Consider the following 23,819-nt stretch of genomic DNA (forward strand, 5'->3'; position numbering starts at 1 on the left):
AGCCATGGTGGCAAAATGCTTAGAATACAGTATTGCAGGATAATTTTGCTGATTGTCAGCCTGGGAAGAGGGAAAAAATGCCTCCCCGCCTCGCCGTGATGCAGAAGGCTGACTAGGCCACGCCCACCATGGCCACGCCCATCCAGCAACTGGGCAGAGAACCCCCTGCTAAAATTTTTGAAGCCCACCCCTGGTCCTGTGGTATTAATGTTCAAATCTAAGCTTCCCAATCTTCAACGGAAGTGTAAAATAGAAAAAGGTCCAATAAAAAGGGGTCACACAAAACGTAAACATTGCCAAAACAAATATAACAAGAACCGCCAACAGTGCGTGAGTATGGAAATCAGATGAAGCATGACTTGTTCCATGACAACAGCAGCCACAAAGAATGTTCCACTTATTTATTTGTCAAATGTAGGCCCCGCCCACCTTCTTCTCGTCCCACCTTATCTAATGTCGGAATCAGAAGGCAACAGCAAAAAGAGCACTTAGGCAATCAGTTCAGCAGGTAGGGTGGACTCATGCCAGGAAATGCAGGAGCTCAAAAGAGTGAGTATCAGAATGTGGCAAGATGTAGCCATCAGAGATTTCAGGATTAAAAATGGCATTCTGAAACATGCCTTGCAATATATTTGTATAAGATTGGTTGAAAAAACAACAACACCCATTTGACTTCCGAACCGTCTCATCTAACTGATGTTTGCAAAGGGATTGCATCGCTCCTGGCTCTATTTACTAAGCCATGCAGAAATGAATGTCTTCTGCATACAAACTGTGAAGCGCCCACAATTATCTGCATTGTTTTTTCCAATGGGATGGATATATATATAAATATACACATACATATATATATATATACATACACACACATATATATACATACATGCATACATGCATGCATGCATACATACATACATACATACATACATACATACATACATACATACATATATATATAATTTCCATACTCACGCACTGTTGGTGGTTCTTGATATCTATATATCTATATATCTATATCATCTATTTATCTATCTATCTATCTATCTATCTATCTATCTATCTATCATCTATCTATCTATCTATCTATCTATCTATCTATCTATCTACACACACACACACAACGGAGCTGCCGTCTTTCTGTAAGTCTTGGTGGGAGGGGATGGGGTGCTGGCTTTGTTTCAGTAAGTGGACTGATTGGTTGTGTGGTTGTATCATGATTGGTAGATTGGTGCAGGCTGTGTGTCCACTGTTGTTTTGTATTGTAACGGCTTGGGTGGTGGGTGGTGTTTGTTTGTTGGCTAGGGGTGGTTTCCAGATGTTTGGTAGGCGGGAGGTATCATCACGTTTGTTCATGCTGTGGGGGTGTTTCTCTGTTTCAATGGCTTCCATGATTATTCTCTTGTGGAGGTGTTCTGTTTTGGAGATTAACCTGGCTCCTTCAAAGTTGATTTCATGTCCTGTAGCTTTAAGGTGCTGGAAAAGAGAAGAAGTTTTTTCTTTTTTTCTTACTGCGTTCTTGTGTTCTGTGATGCGTGCATTTATCCTCCTGTTTGTTTGTCCTATGTATATTGCTGGGCAGATTTTGCATGGTATTTTGTAGACTCCTTGGTTTTCTAACTGGATTTTGTCTTTGGGGTTTCTTAAGATATTGGCTATTTTTTGGTCAGTGGTGAAGGCTGTCCTGATATTATGCTTGTGGAGAATTTTGCTGATTTTATCTGTGGTGCCTTTGATGTAAGGGAGGAGGGCGATGCCATTGTCCTGTTCTGTGTCTTGGTTTTTTGGGGGAGTCTCCTTTTGGATTAGGTTGGTGATTGTTTTTCTTTGGAATCCATTGGAGATTAATACATTTGTGAGTTTGTGTAATTCAGTTTTCAGGTGGTCTTTGTCGGCTAGGCGTTTGGTTCTGGAGATGAGGGTCTTGGCTACAGAGTTGATCTGTGCAGGGTGGTGATGGGATTGTGAATTTAAGTAGCGGTTGGTGTGTGTTTTTTTCTGGTAGATGGTGTGTCCTAGGGAGCCATTGGGTTTTTTGTAGATTAGGACATCCAGAAAGGGAAGTTGGTTGTTTGCTTCTATTTCCATGGTGAATTGTATTTTGGGGTGTAGGCTGTTGAGATGTGTGAGGAAGTATGTATGTCCCCTTGCACATATGTGCTAGTCGTTCCCGACTCTAGGGGGCGGTGCTCATCTCCGTTTCAAAGCTGAAGAGCCAGCGCTGTCTGAAGGCATCTCGGTGGTCCTGTGACTGGCATGACTAAACGTCGAAGGCGCAGGGAGAGCTGTTCCCTTCCCACCAAAGATGGTTCCTATTTTTCTACTTGCATTTTTACGTGCTTTTGAACTGCTAGGATGGCAGAAGCCAGGACACGTAACAGGAGCTCAGTCTGTTACGCAGCACTCGGGATTTGAACCGCCGAACTTTCTGATCGACAAGATCATATAGACAGCAGTAACAAATGCTCCTCAAAAGCTCTAAGAAAATGATCTGCAGACAATGCTATCTCCAAAGACCTGATTATCCATTATGGCAATTCAGGCAACACAAGACGCATCGCTATCATCACACACACAAATACCAATTGCTTTGTTGTCTCCTGCCTGTCACAAAAGCGTCACGACAGGCCTGCAGCTGGCCCAATCATTTTCTGGTGGGTTTATTCAGAGAGGATGCTACACGTTTCACAAGAACAACTCAACTTCAAGGCAACCAATTGTCATATCAGCTGATAAACTTACAAGACTGTCTATCCAGCTTTAATTAGACAGTAACAGGCAGGCCTCCAGCTACATATGGTGGCCCAACAATGCTGTTAGCAATCATCAGGTTTTGCCATACGGCATCAGTCCAAAACCCTGCTTAAATAACTGTGTCCAGATTGGCACAACTGCGATGTTTTCAGTCTTGCCTGTTTAGATCAGGCATAATACTGAATGCTTAAATTAAAAACTGGCAAGGAGATACGCTGACAAAAGGAGCAGAAGTGAGGCTTATGGAGGGAGGAAGCTTGCTAGCTGTAAGCAGGGTTAAGAATTTGAGCTGAAATACATCGGGTTGAGGGTGGCAGTGTCAAAGCTATTCGAAGGACCAACCAACTGATGGTCCGTAGAACCAAGTTGTGTTGTGACTTGGTAAAACTAGCTGCTTTGCCAGTTGTCTTATATTTATATACCTGTTCTGAAGGAGGGGAGTATGAGTCCACCATGCACTTAGTCACACTTCAAAATATGTATCCTAGTCTGACTGCCTGTTGCTAAGTACTTAGGAACTAGACCAGGCGCTGGGTTGATTTCAGCAACATTAAAGTTCAACTCACCAAACATGTTCCCGATATGTCCATTTCTCGTGAGAGGTCTCAGTTCGTTTTTCCCCAGAGCGAACTGCTTGTAGTTATCCCAAGCAAATTTCATCATCTGCAAAAGAAAGAGGTAACTGGCACTTAGCGGGTATCTGATTTTTTTTTCCAGACAGCATCTGGGCATCGCTGTGTTCAAGGCTAGAGTTAATTGATGGGCAAAGAGACAGAAGGAATCCAAATATGCACACACAAACCCAGAGAAACAATGATGCTGCCTTGCTGTTGAATTCTGGATGGAATGAATTTAAATTCACAGATTAGCATTTAACAAGTGGGCGTAAGAAATCTCTTCTGCTCTCAGTACATTAACTAGCTAGCTGTATATTGCAGGCTACAAAAACAAAATGCTTACAATAAAATTGGAAGCCTATCTTATTCAGATTCTTTTCCTAATAAATCTCTGAGACTTCTCTGTAGATTGAAAACATTTGACAAAATAAAATTAAGAATATATGAGAACAACACACTGATTATTTGTTGACTATTTATTGTTATTGTTTTGGATCTGCTAAGTATGTTGGTATGAGCTAAAAACAAAACTCAGAATACAGGCAATTCACACACACACACACACACACACACCTTAGCAAATGTTCAAAGTTATAACAGCAGTGAAAAAAACGGACTTACAACTGATCCTCCCCAAAGTGGCATGATCAAAATTTGGACACTTGACAACTGATATGTACCTACAGTATAATAACTGCAGCATTCCTGGGTCATGTAATTGCCATTTGCAACCTTCACTAATGGTTTCCAACAAGCAAAGTCAATGGGAGAAGTTGGATTTGACTTAATGACCGCATGGCATTAACCACGGTAGCAAAAAAAAAAAAAAAAAATCAGACCTGACTCGATTAATAAATACCTTACTCAGCCATGAAAATTTGGGTCCCAGTTGTGGTCATAAGTCAAAGACTGCCCCTATTTCGGAACAATTATTCAAGGCAGAATATCTAAAATCACCAGGTTTGATACTGAGATAATACCTAAAGAGAACCTCATGATTTGGATCAAACCAGTTGTGGGTTCTGGATCCCGTTGCAACCGGTACGGTGAAACGGGGCCTGGCGTGCAGGGCACGTGTGCATCCGTACTTCTTGTGATGCTTCTGCAAGCCTCCGCAAAGCTTCAGGTGCTGGGCGGAGCGTCGCACAGGTGCTGTATGCTCTGTGCGCGTAAGTGCCAAAGAGCTCAAATACAGGTAAGGAACTCAGATGGGCCCTCCGGAGCACTGTACCGGAATGGTACCCGGTGCTCCGAGCAGGCACTGGTACGCCCGTACCACGGTGTACCTCCTGCAACCCACCACTGGATCAAACCCTCCTATAATCAGAGCAACCTACTTATCTCAACAGCCAATCATATGCTCCTTGAAAATTCATACACATCTGTCTCCACCATTCAACCCTTTTTGCAACAGTCCTTCAAAATTAAACCTCTGGATGTGGTGGTTTCAGATTGTCCTAACAACTAATAAAGATTAATAGGTCTCTAGGATGAGAAGGGATGCAGCGTAAGGGACGTGGTGGCTCAGTGGCTAAGATGCTGAGCTTGTTGATCAGAAAAGTCAGCGGTTGGGCAGATTGAATCCCTAGCGTCACGTAACTGAGTGAGCTCTCGTTACTTGTCCCAGCTTCTGCCAACCCAGCAGTTCGAAAGCATGTAAAAATTCAAGTAGAAAATTAGGGACCACCTTTGGTGGGAAGATAACAGCGTTCCGTGCGCCTTCAGCGTTTAGTCAAATGAGCATGGAGACGTCTCCGGACAGCGCTGGCTCTTCAGCTTAGAGATGAGCACCACCCCTAGAGCTAGAAACAACTAACACGTATATGCGGGGGAACCTTTACCTTTTTAGGATGAAAACCATAGGTATATGTAGTTCTTTTCTGCTCCATCGTGAAATAATCAAATTTAAACTAAGCCCTGAGGTTTAGATTCCTCCCATTCTCCCTCAGTGAGAATGCTTTTAGTTAATCCATTTCTTAACTATATTTCTAGAACTCAAGCCTTTCCAAGCTGGGTTACAGAATACAAATCACCCAAGAAGAGAATAAAATCATCTCAATCATAAAAGAGCTGCAAATCAATCCAGATTCCAACAATATTTTAATATGCTCCATGCTCATCTGAAAACAGCTAGAGTTTAAATGTTGCAGACTGGATAAACTCTCATCGGGAAGGGAAAGCACAAAATAAGAACAACTGCTGAAGGAGCTTTCCTTCCCACTGTCAACAGATTGGGCAACATGGAAACCAGCAAGCACGCAATTTTCAGCCGGTATTAAAACACAGATTGGCGTATTGGGCTTCAAGCAATTCTTCACAATACCTGGCCATTCACCTTCTAAGCCATTTTGGTCTTTTGTTAGCCTTGAAAATGCAATTCCAACAGGTATGAGTGATTTCATAGGAGCTGGTTCCATGAACTGGCAGTGCTTCAGTTCTGCCCAGTGGTGAAATTCAATTTTCCCCACTCCAGGGGAAGGAAACTGCAAAATCTCCATTCTCTCCCCACTCCAGGGGAAGATACTGCAAAATCCCCATTCCCTCCCCACTCCAGGGGAAGATACTGCAAAATCCCCATTCCCTCCCCACTCCAGGGAAAGGTTACTGCAAAATTTCCATTCTCTCCCCCACTCTGGGTCCAGCGAGAGGTGGTATTTCCGGTTCTCCAAACTATTCAAAATTTCCTCTACCGGTTCTTCAGGACAGGTCAGAACCAGCTCAATTTCACCCCTGCTTCTGCCTCAGTTGACGTTTCAAGGTTGACTTCAAAAAAAAGGCCCATCTTCAGCACATTACAGTGGCAGGTCCCCTCTTTCTAGATCAGGACTCTTCAAACTTAACAATTTTAAGACCTATGGACTTCAACTCCCAGAAACACTCAATATGCTGGCTGAGGAATTCTGGGAGTAGAAGTCCACAAGCCTTAAATTTTGGAGAGCCCTGTTCTAGATGGACCAGAATCAACGTGGGTAAAGGGTGCAGTTGTTCTCTGGCCTTCAACAGACTGACAAATTCGGGAGACCAAGCTAAGAGACTGGCAGTTCAGGGAGAGAGTAGCCTTGTCAAATTTCAATGAGACCCATTTATCTAGCTTAGGAAATTTCCCCATCCCAAACACTTTCTCCCTGTCTACACAAAGCTTTACCTGTTGGCTTACATCACCTTGAATCAAGATAAATTCTATAGGTGTATAACCCTGACTGCTCTTTAGAAGGCCACCTGAAGATGAAACTCAAATACTTTGGCCACCAAATGAGAAGGACGGACTCCCTGGAGAAGAGTCAAATGCTGGGAAAGACTGAGGGCAAAAGAAGAAGGGGACGGCAGAGAATGAGGTGGCTGGATGGAGTCACCGAAGCAGCAGGCGTGAGCTTCAATGGACTCCAGAGGATGGTAGAGGACAGGAAGGCCTGGAGGAACGTGGTCCACAGGGTCACGATGGGTCAGACACAACTTCACAACTAACAACAACAACAAAATGCATAAGGATTTTGACCTGGTTACTATTTGGCTACTGCAAACGTCTGTCAAAACTAGCGCGTGCTTTCTAAAGGAAGAGAAATAGACCCCTTGGAGACACAGAGGGAGGTACATATGTACGTATCCATGCATGCATGCATATAAACTTTCATGAGTCCATTCTGTTTTTTGGCACAAGCAGTTCTCCAAAAACTGTGGGTGGGAAAAATATTTCCAAGTAATCAGCAAACTGGATTTCCTGGAAAGACAGTTACTTAGGAGGTCACTGACACTGTTAGAGGAAGCGAATGTTTCTGTCTTCCCTGCACAGGCCTGGGCCCAGCTGGCAGGGAAAGGGAGGAGGAAAAACATGCATCCTTATGAGATTAGAGAAGAATTAGTGGCCAAGCCTTCCCTCCCCACCTTTTTTTTAAAAAAATAAAATGATGCCAAACGAAGGATTTTCCTGCTCTCAAAAGCTTGAGATTCCAGTCTCAGTCCACTTCTTCCAAGGAAGGCGTCAGTAAGTCAATGGATAAATAATAAATCAGGTTTCCACCAATCGGAGGTGGGTTACACATAATTTTACCAACGGTTTGCCGCGCATCAAAAATGTGAAAAGGCTTGCGCGTCTTCTGCACATGCGTGTGGTCTTTCATGCATGTCCTTTGCTCATGCATGCAACTTGCACATATGCACGTGGCTTAGAAAACGTGGCTAAATAGGATGGCATAGCGCCAGGATGGGTGGGTGAATCCACCCGCAGGTTGCCACTACCGGTTCGCCCAAACCGGTCCGAACCGGCTGAATATCACCACTGCCGCAGATATGGTTGAAAAATTTGGAAGAAAGATGCCCCTTCTCTCCCTGGCCTCCTTCCAATGCATGGAAATTACTCATCAAGGTAAGTTTGCTTGTGGTTCAGACCAAGTCAGTTTTCTCCTTAATGCCCTCCTCCTTTGGGTTCTCATCACTTCTCAACCTCGATTGCGTTTATTGCTTTTATGTTCAATAAAGTAATTTTGCTACAAGAGGCTCAATGTGGTTGTACGTGTGTTTCCCCCTGTGTTTTTAGCAGCATGCCATCCTTAGGTAGTTTAGTCCAAAAGGCCACACAAGGTAAAGACGTTCTTAAATAGAAGTTGATTCTTGGTGAAAACATGCAGTTTTCTGGACAGCGTTATATAAACAGTTGGTTTTAGCTTTCTTCCAGAGTGGTGTTTTCCACCCCGAACTTTCCAGGTGCTTCACCACCCAAGTACTGACCCAAGTTGACCTTTCTTAGCTGCTGAGACCAACTATATCCAGACCACTGAAGGGCAGGAAAAATGAACATCAGTAAGGTTAGGCAGCAATATATTAGGATTTCTGGAAGAAGCTTCTGCTTCTTGTCTAGCAAAACTACATCATCAACACTCACAACAAGAAGCATTTTGCTAGCAGGGACGAGACTCCTACAGTAGCTCACTTGCTTGTCGATCAGAAGGTTGGCAGTTCGGTGGTTTGAATCCCTAGCGCTGTGTAATGGAACGAGCTCCCGTTACTAGTCCCAGCTTCTGCCAACCTAGCAGTTCGAAAGCACGTAAAAAATGCAAGTAGAAAAATAGGAACCACCTTTGGTGGGAAGGGAACAGCGTTCCGTGCGCCTTCGGCATTTAGTCATGCCGGCCATATGATCACGGAGACGTCTTCGGACAGCGCTGGCTCTTCGGCTTTGAAACGGAGATGAGCACCGCCCCCTAGAGTCGGGAACGACTAGTACATATGTGCGAGGGGAACCTTTACCTTTTAATGGCTTTACAGGTAGTTCTTGACTTACAACCATTCCAGGCTACAAGGGCACTTGAAAAAAACACAACAGAATAGCAGGATTGGAAGGGTCCTAGGAGGTCTTCTAGTCCAACCCCCTGCTCATGCAGGAAATCTTATACCATTTCAGATAAATGGCTGCCCAGTTTCTTCTTGAAAACCTCCAGTGTTAGAGCACCCATATCTTCTGAAGGCAAACCATTCCACTGATTAATTGTTCTCAATGTCAGGAAATTTCTCCTTAGTTCTACATTGCTTCTCTCCTTGCTTAGTTCCCATCCACTGCTTCCTGTTTTGTCTTCAAGTGCTTTGGAGAATAGTTTGACTCCCTCTTCTTTGTGGCAGCCCCTGAGATATTGGAACCCTGCTATCATCTCACCCCTGGTCCTTTTATTCACTAAAGTAGACATACCCAATTCATGGAACTGTTCTACATATGCTTAGCCTCCAGTCCCCTAATCATCTTATTTCATCTTCTCTAAACTCTTTTTCTAGAGTCTCAACCTTTTTTTTACACTGTGGTGAGCAAAACCGGATGCAATATTCTCAGAGGGGGGCTTAATGCAAAAGAATCTGAGGGCTCTCCTTCACTGAGAGCCGAAGCTTCATCCCATCTTCTACGATTCCTTCGGTGTTTATTTCCTTTACCAGAAAGTCAATCCATCAATGTCGGATATAAAAAAAAGCTGACACAGGGAGCAGAGTCAATTATGCACCATTCAGAGATAAAGTTACAAATCTACTTGGCTCTTACTAAAATAGTAGTTTGTAGTGTTTATCAAATTTATACATGCATTGACTTCTGTCCTGGGGCAAAAGAAGGACTTCCTGAGCTCCTCTTACCACCGATTTACAATAGCTAAGCTTAAAGATTTGCCCAGATGCTTTTCTTCTGCCACAGTTGATTTATTTATAAGTAATTCAAGAAAAAAATGGCTGATGGCTGCCCCCCAAAAGCAGGGTGCAAAAGCTGGGATTAAGCATTTATTTTTCCTATCATCTGCAACCTTCCTTCTCTCATGCAGATTAACATGGTATCTATGCCTTTTTAATCGTTTGAAGGCATGTTATGAATGGCTTAGAGATCAATAGATCTACCTAATATGAAGGAGCCTGGGTTCGAATCCCAGAAGGCTATGGTTAGCTGATGAGAGCTAAATAGCTTGAAAGAGATCTATACTAGTCTCCCTTTATTTCTTTGTCGGTGAAACATAAATTCAACACAAAAATAGTTTTGTTGCGAAAGCGACTGCCTGTGAAGGCTCCTGATTGGGGCTGAAAGGCGAAAACAGAAGCAGTATGCGCCATTCCATAATTGGGTAGACCTGAAAAAACACTTAATCTTTCCCCTGGTCTAGCCGACAAAGAGGGGAGAGCCCATGGCTTAGAGGTTAATACGTCTACCTAATATGCAAGTAGCCCAGGTTCGAATCCCAGAAGGTTATGGCTAGCTGATGAGAGCTAAATAGTTTGAAATAGATCTATACTAGTCTCACTTTCTTTGTCACTAAAACATAAATTCAACACAATCTTACGAATGTACTCTTTTACTCACTGATCTACAAGTAGTCCTCAATGTACAACTATTCATTTAGTGACAATTCAAAGTTGCAAAGGCACTGGAAAAAAGGCACTTATGACCATATTTCATACTTATGACCATTGCAGCATGCCTGTGCTCATGGGATCAAAATGTGGACCTTGGCAATTGGCTCGTGTCTATGACGGTTGCAGTGTCCTAGGGTCACGCGATCACTTTTTCTGACTTCTAACAAGCAAAGTCAACGGGGAAGCCAGATTCAGCCGCGTTTCTAACTTAACAATTGTAGTGATTCACTCCATAACTGTGGCATGAAAGGTTGCAAAATAGCAATAGCACTTAAACTTATATTCCGCTTCCCAGTGCTTTTACAGCCCTCTCTAAGTGGTTTACAGAGTCAGCCTCTTGCCCCCAAAAATCTGGGTCCTCATTTTACCCACCTCGGAAGGATGGAAGGCTGAGTCAACCTTGAGCCTGGTGAGATCTGATCTGCCGAACTGCAGCTAGCAGTCAGCTGAAGTAGCCTGCAGTACCGCATTCTAACCACCGAGCCATCTTGGCTCATGGGGCAAAACTCACCTAACAACTGTTTTGCTTAGCAACAGAAATTGGGGGTCAATTGCGGTCGTAAATTGAGGACCATCTGTGTTTTCTTCCCTTACTTGGTGTCCCCTAGCTGTATTAACTTTTAAATTTAAAATACCTAGAATTCTCCAGTTCACTTTCACAGGGAATTATGGGAGATGTATTCAGTAATTGTCAGATCTGGCATAGAAAGCTGCCCCATGGTGTGAAGGGATGGACAAGGAAAGAGGGCCAAATTGTTTAAGCTCTAGTTTTGGTCTTCTCTCTGTCTTTTCCAAAACCCAACATCTGGCCAGGCTCAGAGTAATTAATGCGGGCAAGAAAATAAAATACAACAGTGTTTGCTTTAGGGATTTCAGAAGAGGTTATTTCTGAAGGTGGAAAAAAAATCCTCTTGCAAAGCAAGAGTTTCACAGGCGGTCATATAAATAAGGAGAAATACTACCTAGGAAACACTGTCTGAATAGAATTTGCAGGGGTGGGGCAGGGGAGGAGGAATTCTTAAGGTTTCAGGGTCAAGTGTGGGATTAACTACTGTGGAAAATTGAATTTACTAACAAAAATTCAACCCCTTGTACAAGGCTCCAGACTATAAGTAGTTTATCTCGCTCTGGATTTTCATGCAACTCTTTCCCCTTAAGCCAAAGTATGTTATTTACCAGTTGCAGGTCCTCTTCGACTTACATCCATTCATTTAGAGACCATTGGAAGTTATGACATTGCTAAAAACAACAACTTATCAGAGGATTGCGGCAAAGAGACAATGTGATAAGTGGCCCATATTTATAACCGTTGCACTGGCCCAGAGTCACATTAATCACTGTTTGTAACATTCCTAGCCTGCTTCCAACCAGCAAAGCTGGATTCACTTAATGACCATTGCAAAAAGGTTATAACATCGGGTGCAGTCTCATGACAACTCATTTAACTACTGCATTGCTTAGCGACGGAAGTTCCGGTTCCACTTGTGGCCTGAAGCTGTATTTTTCATTTCATTTTTGACCCAACCATGCCCACAGAGAACCATTGGTTCACATTGTCCCAAAGGTGCTTTTTCAAGAGGCAACTGGACCTTCTGGTTTTTCTTTGAAGAGGTTTCGCTTCTCATCCCAGAAGATTCTTCATCTTTGTTGGTTCAGACTGGTTCCTACGGCAGGTTCCTGCCTTAGGCCTAAAGCTATTTACCTATGTAGTAGGCTGTATTGACATTATCCTTCCCTAATACCTTCTCCTATTGGTGTCCATGATTTAGCATTTGTTGCAGCTTGTGTTTACTTCTTGTAACTATGATCCATGACCTAGCACTCTGTTGTTTGTATGTACACTGAGTGCTTATGCACCAAAGACAAATTCCTTGTGTGTCCAATCACACTTGGTCAATAAAGAATTCTATTCTATTCTATTCTATTCCATTCCATTCTATTATTCTTGATGAATGTATTTTATTCTCTTATGTACACTGAAAGCATCTGCACCAAAGACAAATTCCTTGTATGTCCAATCACACTTGGCCAATAAAGAATTCTATTCTAGTCTATTCTATTCTTCTTGACAATGTATTTTATTCTCCTTATGTACACTGAGAGCATCTGCACCAAAGACAAATTCCTTGTATATCCAATCACACTTGGCCAATAAAGAATTCTATTCTATTCTATTCTATTCTATTCTATTCTATTCTTCTATTCTTCTTGACAATGTATTTTATTCTCCTTATGTACACTGAGGGCATCTGCACCAAAGACAAATTCCTTGTGTGTCCAGTCACACTTGGCCAATAAAGAATTCTATTCTATTCTATTCTATTCTATTCTATTATTCTTGACAATGTATTTTATTCTCCTTATGTACACTGAGAGCATCTGCACCAAAGACAAATTCCTTGTATATCCAATCACACTTGGCCAATAAAGAATTCTATTCTATTCTATTCTATTCTATTCTATTCTATTCTATTCTTCTATTCTTCTTGATGAATGTATTTTATTCTCCTTATGAACACTGAGGGCATCTGCACGAAAGACAAATTTCTTGTGTGTCCAGTCACACTTGGCCAATAAAGAATTCTATTCTATTCTATTCTATTCTTCTTGATGAATGTATTTTATTCTCTTTATGTACACTGAGAGCATAGGCACCAAAGACAAATTCCTTGTGTGTCCAATCACACTTGGCCAATAAAGAATTCTATTCTACTCTATTCTTCTTGACAATGTATTTTATTCTCCTTATGTACACTGAGAGCATCTGCACCAAAGACAAATTCCTTGTGTGTCCAATCACACTTGGCCAATAAAGAATTCTATTCTACTCTATTCTTCTTGACAATGTATTTTATTCTCCTTATGTACACTGAGAGCATCTGCACCAAAGACAAATTCCTTGTGTGTCCAATCACACTTGGCCAATAAAGAATTCTATTCTATTCTATTCTATTCTTCATTCCATATTCTATTCTATTCTATTCTTCTTTATGTACACTGAGAGCATCTGCACCAAAGACAAATTCTTTGTGTGTCCAATCACACTTGGCCAATAAAGAATTCTATTCTATTCTATTCTATTCTATTCTACATTCCATATTCTATTCTATTCTTCTTTATGTACTCTGAGAGCATCTGCACCAAAGACAAATTCCTTGTATGTCCAGTCACACTTGGCCAATAAAGAATACTATTCTATTCTATTCTATTCTATTCTATTCTTCATTCCATATTCTATTCTATTCTATTCTTCTTTATGTACACTGAGAGCATCTGCACCAAAGACAAATTCCTTGTGTGTCCAATCACACTTGGCCAATAAAGAATTCTATTCTATTCTATTCTACATTCCATATTCTATTCTATTCTATTCTATTCTTCTTTATGTACTCTGAGAGCATCTGCACCAAAGACAAATTCCTTGTATGTCCAGTCACACTTGGCCAATAAAGAATACTATTCTATTCTATTCTATTCTATTCTATTCTATTCTATTCTATTCTATTCTATTCTTCATTCCATATTCTATTCTATTCTATTCTCCTTATGTACACTGAGAGCATCTGCACCAAAGACAAATTCCTTGTATGTCCAGTCACACTTGGCCAATAAAGAATTCTATTCTATTCTATTCTATTCTGATTCTGATTCTGATTCTGATTCTTACTCTTATTCTATTCTGAGGTTGGTTGCTATTTTTTTTACTACCTGTTCAGGCATGCTCCTGTGCCTGCTTGTGCTTGCGTACGCCACTTCTGGGCATACAGAGAAGCGTCCGGGCAGAGCCTCCCACCGCCACTACTACCAGTTTGCCTGATCCAGGCCGAACCAGCAGCAACCCACCTCTAATTCAATTCAGTTCAATTCAATTGAATTCTATTCAATTCAATTGAATTCTATCCAATTCTTTTCCTATTCTTCTCTCTATTCTTCCTTATCCTATCCTATCCTAATTAATTTCTATTCCTATTCCTGTAATGTTTGCTTAACAGATTCTGCAAAAATGTTTGTAAACTCAGATCAATTGTGTGGGTGACCCGTTTTATGATCATCACAAGTCATGACTGTGATGGGCAATCTTCATTATGGTCTTAACTCAATGACTACCTATAGCCAAATAATGGACCCCATTTTTACGTTGCTCCCCAATTAACTGATGAAGTCAGAATCTGCATCTCTGTCCATCAAACCAATGTCACAAAAGCACCATCTAAGTTTTTGGATCACCCCTAGTTAGTTTCCAGCATTTGGAACCCATTACACAGCTGCAGTGCAAAAAAATAAGTGTACAGATTGTTGTTGTTAGTTGCGAAGTCGTGTCTGACCCACCGCAACCCCATGGACAATGTTCCTCCAGGGCTTCCTGTCCTCCACCATCCCCCAGAGTCCATTTAAGCTCTTGCCTACTGCTTTGGTGACTCCATCCAGCCATCTCATTCTTTGCTGTCTCCTTCTTCTTTTGCCCTCCATCATTCCCAGCATGAGGCTCTTCTCCAGGGAGTCCTTCTTTCTCATTTGGTGGCCAAAGTCTTTGAGTTTCCTCTTCAGGATCTGGCCTTCTAAAGAGCAGTCAGGGTTGATCTCCTCTAGGACTGACCGGTTGGATGGCCTTGCAGTCCAAGGGACTCGCAGGAGTCTTCTCCAGCACCAGAGTTCAAAGGCCTCCATTCTTTGGCGCTCAGCTTTTCTTATGGTCCAACTTTCACAGCCATCCATTGCAGCTGGGAAAAGTGTACAGATAATATCAAGTAAATGAAATTTAGTTTTCATTCTGATCCTGTTCACTTTGTTGAAAGCAGTCCTTTGTGCATGGATCTGTGTTCCCTTCTCTACCAGATTCAATATCAGACAGATGCAAAAACAAAATTTTCTTTTGAGCTACCACGGAGAGCGAGATGATTAAATATTTTATACCAGTCAGATTCTTTTTCAGGGATTCGATCAGCTCAGGAAATTTTGGCCGGGTTCTTTCAGGAAATTTTGGTGAGCCGAGCCGAGAGATTTATTGTACGAAGCTTTTCACAGTCCTGTTTTTCTCTCCAAGCCTTTTTATGTTGGTTTCTAAGTAACTACTTTGAAGATTGTTATTTCTTTTCTATAATGGTAGTAAAACTACATTGTGACCCCTTTTTGGAGACAAAAAAAACCCCCATTGCCTATAAATCTTTTTATTTAAGATAAATCTTGTCTTGGTGCCTAACTTGAGGTCACCTTGTCAAGATGTCTTTGAAAACTGGGTTCATGCAGGGGAAAAAGTGTCTGGTTTTGTAACATTTTATTTCTTGTGCATTTAGGCTTGAATATATTCTATGCAGAACCCTTAAACAGTTTAACATTGCCTTCTGAGTGGGCATTCCTGTTTATTAAAATTGCAAATTACCTCCAAATGAGGACTTTGTAGGAGGAGAGCTACCGTATTTTTCAAAGTATAAGATGCACTCCCCCCCCCTCAAAAGAGCGTGGAAATATTGGTGTGTCTAGTGAATACAGCCATTTTTGGCCTCCCAAAGCCCTGTCCCAGCATTCCATTTTTGCAAAAAACGGGCCGTTTTTGCCTTCCCCCAGCCCCCAGGAACACTCTGCAGGCTTCAGCAGGGCTGGGGGAAGGCAAAAATGCCAGTTTTTGCAAAAAACAGCCTGTTTTCCGCCCAACAGGGGCATTTTTGCCTTCCCCCAGCCCTGCTGAAACCTGCAGAGTGCTCCTGGGGGCCGGGGAAGACCAAAACTTTTTTTTTCTTACTTACCTCTTCAAAATCTTGGTGCGTCTTATATACCGGTGCGTTTTATAATCCGAAAAATATGGTACTTTAATGTATGATAGCAAAGTCTCAGAAGTCTGGCAAGGACTTTTTCCAACTTCAGGTAGTCCTCAAATTACAACTGTTCATTTAGTGATGGTTCAAGGTCATGATGGCCTTGGAAAAAGTGACTTATCACCTGCAAAGGTGGCTGAGGAACTCTAGGAGTTGAAGTCCACAAGTAGCCAAGGTTGGAGACCCCTGCTCTTGCAGAACCTCAATAGACAATCCTCACTTCATCTTAAAAAAAACCCATTTTCTCTCCCTCTGATGCCCTGCAAACCCAACATTTGTGGTTTATCCAATAAACAATGATTAAAGAAGGCATACCTATCTGTTATATGATCTAGATTACATGTACAGAATGCTGATACCCCAAATGAAAAAGATTTCTTCCCTAAAAAGCTGAAATAATCCAAGAAAGCTATAATTAAGAATGTAAGTCATTTATTTCAAAACCATAAAAATGTTTACTCTGGGGCAGCCTTTTCTGACGGGGCTATCGGCTCTTTGACAGATACCTAAAACAGAAGTGATATTTTTTTTTGTACCATGCATGGTTTTCACAGAGTTCTCTTTATCGAAATTTATTGAGATGAATCGTGTGGGGCTACAAAATTCCAGTAACTGAGCTAGTTTCTAGTTAGAGCTAACTGGTCCCTGTCAGGGGAGGGTTCCGGCCAGTGGTGGGTTTCAAAAATTTTTAGAACCTGTTCTGTAGGTGTGGCCTGCTTTGTGGGAGTGGCTTGCCGGCCATGTGACTGGGTGGGAGTGGCTTACTGGTTGTGTGACCAGGTGGGAGTGGCTTGCCAGCCATGTGCCTGGGTGGGCATGGCCAACTTGTGAAATGTGGTGAAACTCACTTAACAACGCTCTTGCTTAGCAATCAAAATGTTGGCTCAGGAACTCTGGCATTGAAGTGTGCAAGTCTTAAAGCTGTCAAGTTACAAGACCCTTGCACCCCTAACCCTTTAGAGAGAAAAAACCCCAGGGGTGTTCAAACTTGACAGCTTTAAGACTTGTGGACTTCAACTCCCAGAATTCCTCCTCCAGTCATGTTGGCTCAGGAACTCTGGCATTGACGACCACCATTGAGCACAAAATTTCTATTGCTAAGTGGAACATTTGTTAAGTGAGTTTCCCCTCGTGTTACAACCTTTCTTTCTTTTTTTTAAAATATATTTTTTATTATTTTTACATTTAAAACAATGCAATACCGCAGAGTCGGAGTGACCATACATTCACATTATGTACAGCTAGTTTCAACCATTAACAATTAATCTACTTAATACATTGTCTATCCTTCTATCCAATCACAATATATACATTTGTTCCAAAGTTGTTAAGTTGCTAACATGATTTTAACAATGGCTGGCTTCCCCATTGACTTTGCCTGTCAGAAGGTCTCAAAAGGGGATGACATGACCCCGGGACATTGCATACGTCATAAATATGAGTCAGTTGTGAAGCGCCTGATTTTTGATCACGTGACCAGGGGGATGCTGCAAGTGTGAAACATGGTCATGTCACTTTTTCCAGTGCCATTGTAACTTCAAGCAGTCACTAAATGAACCGTTGTACATCGTGGCCTACCTGTGTTAAGGCATCAATTTTTGGGGGGTATGGTCTGCTGAGAATCTATTCTCGTCAATTATAATGCAAGAAGGCTGAACAACAGACAGCACAGCCTCCTGAATCTGTATCAGGCTAGAAACCAACCCTGACCAGTTCTTCGTAAACTGCCATGCTACAGTACCCATAATCCCCTACCCCATTCTTTCCTTCTGACCGCAGCTGGTGTACAGTTCATGCTTTAGGCTCTTTCAAACACAGGGAAGAACAGAATGAGTATCACATAAGGTAAAGGTCCCCCCCCCAACATGCGTGCTAGTCGTTTCCGGCTCTAGGGGGCGGTGTTCATCTCCGTTTCAAAGCCAAAGAGCCAGCACTGTCCGAAGACATCTCTGTGGTCATGTGGCCGGCATGACTAAATGCCCAAACGCGCATGGAACACTTTTACCTTCCTATCAAAGGTGGTTCTTATTTTCTCTACTTGCACTTTTACATGCTTTCGAACTGCTAGGTTGGCAGAAGCTGGGACAAGTAACGGGAGCTCACTCCATTATGCAGTGCTAGGCATTCGAACCACCGAACTGCCGACCTTTCTGATCGACAAGCTCAGCATCTTAGCCATTGAGCCACCACGTCCCTATTAAGTATCACATAAGATTCTGGTTATTATGATCGTATTTCTATATTTAATTTAACATTTAAGGCTTCAGAATGATTTTTGTGACAAGATAGCAACAGCATGTAACACACAAAAATAAGCACTCAGCATCACTCTTCCTATAGACTTAATATAGAAAGTTAAAGCACCTCAATATAACCTTGTCTCTACGGCTGCTTTTACACCCCGTTTTAAGTAACAACAAGGAGGAACCAGGTGGGGTAATATAATATTTCTTAACTCCATCCAAATCTCCCTCTAGAGCACAATCTTAGCAACTCCCAGAATTCCCCAGCCCGACATTTTCAAATTGCTCTAGATCGGTTTTCTCAACCAAGTCAACTTAAAAGATATGTGGACATCAGCTCCCCAAATTCCCTAGCCAAGTCATGTTGAAGTCCACATTTCTTCAAGTTTCCAAGCACTCTGACCTAGGCTTCCTGAGAAAGCATAAACCACGATCTGTCCTCAAAACCCTCTTTTATTTATACGGCTGTGAATTATGGTCATTCACAGCCCATAATGATTCACAAACAGTCTGTGAAGAGTCCGACAGATGTCTGGTTGAGTTGTCACAGTCTTTCAGGTTAAGGTTGATAAGCACCCACCTTTCTCTCCCTTGAAACACTGCCAGAGACCCAATCGACAATTAGTTTTGCAAGGCCAAACGTAACACAGAGTCAAACAGAACTTCTCAGAGCTTGAACCGAAGGCTCACGTCCATTTGCTCCTCTTTTATGTCCTATGGGAGGGACCAATAATCACCAAGACTGTCGCCTCTTTTTCCTTAATTGTTCTTGCCTTCTGGCAGCTCTGCACATGCGCACACTGGGAGCAGGCTCACACTGTTCTTCTGCCTCACGGATGTCAGGCTCCAGAGGCAGCACATCACTACCAGATGGCCTTGGCCCCCTCTCTGCCTCCGATGCAGAGCCCTCATCCGAGCCTTCCCCAGACTCCAGGTGTGGCCCATGTTCCTCCCCAACCTCGTCACTGTCTGACTCTGCAGCCAGCTCCGCAGGCCACCGGCAGACCACAACATCAAGATTGAGAAGCGTTGCTATGAAGGTTAGAGAATAAAATCCTCAGCCAACACACAATTGTTTACCTCTTTTGCATCAGCCCAAGAAAGTGGATTTGGGAAGAGGTGGATAAGAAGGCTCTGGAAAGACTAGTGAGGAAGGAAGGAAGGAAGGAAGGAAGGAAGGAAGGAAGGAAGGAAGGAAGGAAGGAAGGAAGGAAGGAAGGAAGGAAGGAAGGAAGGAGCAAGCTATGCTGTGCAACATTAGTCACAAGGAAGTCAATTCAGCAGGATTCCTAGTAATGAGAACCCTTTTACATGGATTTCCTGGCAACCATTAGAGCTACAAGCTTGATTTTTTTTTTAAAAAAAAATGATGGATGCACTTTTATGGAAGGTACAACAAACAAAATAATGCAGGCCATTAATCTAACCATTAAGCGTGCATTAATCATCAGAAAGTATAAGCAAGATTCCAAGTCAGAAAGCGCTAATAGCAAAAGGAGCATAAGGTGGGTGAGCATTCCTATAAAGAAGCATCTGGGTAGTCCTTGACTAACAACCACACTTGGGACTGGAATTGCCATTGCTAAGCAATGTGGTCATTGAATAAGTTATGTCTGGCTTTATTTCCCCCCCCCCCCCCCGTTGTTAAGCCAATCCAGCTTCCCCCATTGATTTTGCTTCTTGGAAGCCACCTGGGAAGGTTACAAACAGGAGATCACATGACCCAGAGATGCTGTAACCATCAAAACCATGCTGGTTGCCAAATGCCCAAATCGTGATTGCATGGTTGAGAGGATCTACAGGCAGTCCTCGACTGACAGCAGTTCATTTAGTGACCGTTCGAAATTGCAACAGCAGTGAAAAAAGTGACTTATGACCATTTTTCACACTTGCGACCCCGTGGTCACGTGCTTGACAAGCATTGAGGGATGCTTGACAACTGCTTCATATTTATGACAGTTGTGCTCCTCTTTTGCAACCTTCTGACAAGAAAAGTCAATGGGAAAACCAGATTCCCTTAACAAGCATGTTACTAACTGAAGAATGCCCCAATCATGATCACATGGTTGAGAGGATCTACAGGTAGTAACAAACGGGTTAGTAGTTTAAGAACTGCAGTGATTCACTTGACAAATGCAGCAAGAAGAGTTGTAAAGCGGGACAAACTGCTTAACACATGTTTCACTTTGCAACATAAATTTTGGGCTCGATTGTGGTCGTAACTCGAGGACTACCCGTACAAGGGTCGTAAATGCAAGGGCCGATTGTACATCTTTTTTTTTTCAGCACCAGATTCTGGACATTTAATCTGAGGATTGCCCATAATTCAAAAGTATGCAAATGCAAGCAGATAAATAGGTACCACTTAGAGCTGATAAAGAAAAGGCAGAACCAAAATCCAATGCCAATCTTTGGCTTCTTCTTCTTCTCCAAAAGGGCAATTGTGAAGCACACAACTTAAAGGGGTAGGATTGAACCCAGTGACTGATAGAAACATGGCCGGGAAACACCTGTTGAATCAGTCACCATCTCCTAGATCAGGGGTATCAAACTCGATTTCATTGAGGGCCGCATCAGGGCTGTGTTGGACCGTGGGGGCCGGGTGGGCGTGGCCAGTTGAATGTCACTCCTGTTGGGGGCGCCTGTGGTGGCCTGAGTGCTCTGCCAGCAAAAACGGGCTCCCGTGCTCCGTTTTCAGCTGCGACAACCTCCTGCAACTATCCGCCAGCCAAAATGGAGCTCGGGGGGGGGGGTCACATGCAACCCTCATGAGCTCTGTTTCTGGCTACAATGGCCTCCTGCAACGCTCTGTCAGCTAAAACATATTTTGAAAGGGGAAGGGCCTGCACGCAGCCCTCCCAAGCTCCATTTTCTCTGACTGACGCACCATGGGCCGGTCCTTTGCTGTTTCCAGGGCAGCCCCGCAGGCTATACCTAAGCACCCTGAGGGCTGGATCCGGCCCCTGGGCCTTGAGTTTGACACCTCTGGTCTAGATCTTTGGATACTTTCTGAAGGTGCGCTGGTGGTGGCCCGAATGCTAAGCCAGCCAAAATGGAGCTCAGGAGGCTGTGGCGGCCTTTAGCAACCCTCTGCCAATAAAAATGGAGCTCCATTTTTGCTGGTAGAGAGTTGCAAGAGGCCGTCTCAGCCTCCTGAGCTCCATTTTGGCTGGCAGAGGCACTGTGGGCCAGTCCTTTGCTGTTTCCATGGCAGCTCCGTGGGCCAGATCTAAGCACCTCACGGGCCACATCCGGCCCGCAGGCCTTGTGTTTGACACCCCTGTCCTAGATGATCCTCTGACTGAGCCTTTATGCATTATTTCTTAATAATTCTGGATGAAGCGATGAAGGATGAACAACTATAGAATGAAAAAATTGCTTCTTATTTTCACAAAAGCAAAAAAAAAAAAAATCAACAACCCGTGGGTGGGAGGAACTGTGAAATAACAGGCCAGTCAACGTGACATTCATTCCCGCCAAATTTATGGGACAGGTCATAAGACAAATTACTCTTTAAGCACCTTGAAAGCAACTAGAAATTAGCATGGCTTTTGTTAAGAACGGCCTTTCCAGACCAACCTAATAGCCTTTAGTAACCTCCTGAATAAATCTACAACAAGCTATTGTTATAATATCTCTTGATTTCAACAAAGGCATTTGACAAAATGCTCTTATCGCTAGCAAGCTTGTTAAGCATGTGCTGAATGGCATGACAACTAAGTGGATACACAGCTGGCTTAAAACCACATCCAAAGAAATGTTCATCTCTGACTCCTCATTAAATTGGAGGGAGGTATTTAGTGGGATGTCAAAAGGTTCAGCTGTAGACCTTGGGCTCTTCTACATTTATGTTAATGAAATGAATGAGGAGAGAAAATGAATATTTATCACGCTTGCAAGTAACCCAGACTTGGATAAGATAGATAATACTTTAGCAGATCTAAATAAAATTCGAAACAATCCCGATGTATTTAAAAATGGGCTGGAAATAACAGGCTGCAATTTAGCAGAAACAAATGCAAAGACCGCCCTTGGGAAACAGAAAACACAGGTAAATCTTCTAGGAAGGAAGGGAGGGAGGGAAGGAGGAGCAGAAGGGAAGGGAAGAGTGGCTCTCTTAATAAATTGGAACTTTGAGGAATGCTTTGGACTCTGAAATACTTTTGGATGCTATTTGGAACCCTGACAGAGTTAACAAATGCAGTGATTTGCTTAATAACCATGGAAAAGTAAAAAAAAATTGGCCGGGACTCACTTAATTGCCTCGTTGAGCAATATAAATTTTGGTCCCAGTTGTGATTGTAAGTCTAGGACTACTTGAACGTACTAAGACAATCATTTACTAACTGAGATTATATCAGAAACGTAGGTACCTGTTCTGACTAACTTGGGGATCCAACTATTATTCCCCTGTCATGGTCAGATCACTCACTTCTCCGGCTGGACTTCCCCGGTGCTACCCCCCGCTGCGGGGAGGCGGAACCGGAAGGTATTAGATGGTTCCGCCCCAAGCGCCTGATGGAACCAGATAGGTTCCAGACGGAGCTTGGGCCACCTCCTGTGGACCTGACCCGCCACCGAGTGGAGGACCTGGTAGACGCATGGAATAGTGCGACTACCGGGGCCCTAGACCGGATGGCGCCTTTGCGGCCTCTCCTGCGGCGACGAACCACCCTGGCCCCTTGGTTTACCGAGGAGCTAAGGGTGATGAAATGCCACAAGAGACGCCTAGAGAGTCGTTGGAGATCCTCCCGTTCCGAATTTGACCGAGCACAGGCACGAGCCTATTTGAGGACGTACCTTGTGGCATTAAGAGCGGCCAAACGTCAATATTGTGCCGCCCTTATTGCGTCCGCAGATAACCGCCCTGCCGCCCTGTTTCGGGTGACTCGCTCCCTCTTGTTTGAGAGACCGCGGGAAGCCCCTCTACAGGGCAGAGCAGAGGAGTTTGGGAAATATCTACAGGACAAAGTCGCTCAAATCCGGATGGGATGGGCCCCTTTCAGTGGTCCAGCTGAGACGCCCGGGGCGAGTCTTGAGGGACCGCTTTGGGAGGAGTTTGACTCGGTTGCCATCGAGGATTTGGACAGGTTGCGTGGACGTCTGCGACCTACCACATGTTTATTGGACCCGTGTCCCTCCTGGCTTGTACTGGCATCCTGGGAGGTTACACGCGACTGGCTCCTGGGCCTAGTGAACACTTCGTTGGGTGAGGGGCTCCTACCGACCGCCTTGAAAGAGGCGGTGGTGAGGCCCCTGCTCAAGAAGCCTTCCCTGGACCCAATGGACCTAGTCAATTATCGTCCAGTCTCCAACCTTCCTTTTTTAGCAAAGGTTGTAGAGAGTGTGGTAGCACAACAGTTCCCACGGCACCTGGAGGAGAATGATTATCTAGACCCGCGCCAGTCCGGCTTCCGACCCGGGCACAGCACGGAGACGGCCTTGGTCGCATTGGTTGATGATCTCTGGAGGGCCAGAGATAGGGGCTGTTCCTCTATCCTGGTCCTATTAGATCTCTC

At 43.4% G+C, this 23,819-nt stretch overlaps 2 protein-coding genes across 4 annotated transcripts in view; both read right to left on the reverse strand.

Moving 5' to 3' along the window:
- LDLRAP1 (low density lipoprotein receptor adaptor protein 1) overlaps positions 1-23,819 on the reverse strand; it is a 632,547-nt gene that overhangs the window by 364,167 nt on the left and 244,561 nt on the right. The gene's annotated exons all lie outside the window — the stretch shown is intronic.
- The window catches only part of LOC309396636 (mannosyl-oligosaccharide 1,2-alpha-mannosidase IA-like), a 190,616-nt gene that overhangs the window by 96,588 nt on the left and 70,209 nt on the right, over positions 1-23,819 (reverse strand). For both annotated transcript variants that reach the window (XM_081961931.1, XM_081961930.1), the window contains exon 2: positions 3,318-3,414. In XM_081961931.1, the coding sequence (XP_081818057.1) occupies positions 3,318-3,414 (97 nt within the window). The remainder of the gene's footprint in view (positions 1-3,317; positions 3,415-23,819) is intronic.

Source organism: Natrix helvetica (assembly GCF_964273705.1).
Source record: "Natrix helvetica genome assembly, chromosome: 9".
NCBI classification, from domain to species: domain Eukaryota; kingdom Metazoa; phylum Chordata; class Lepidosauria; order Squamata; family Natricidae; genus Natrix; species Natrix helvetica.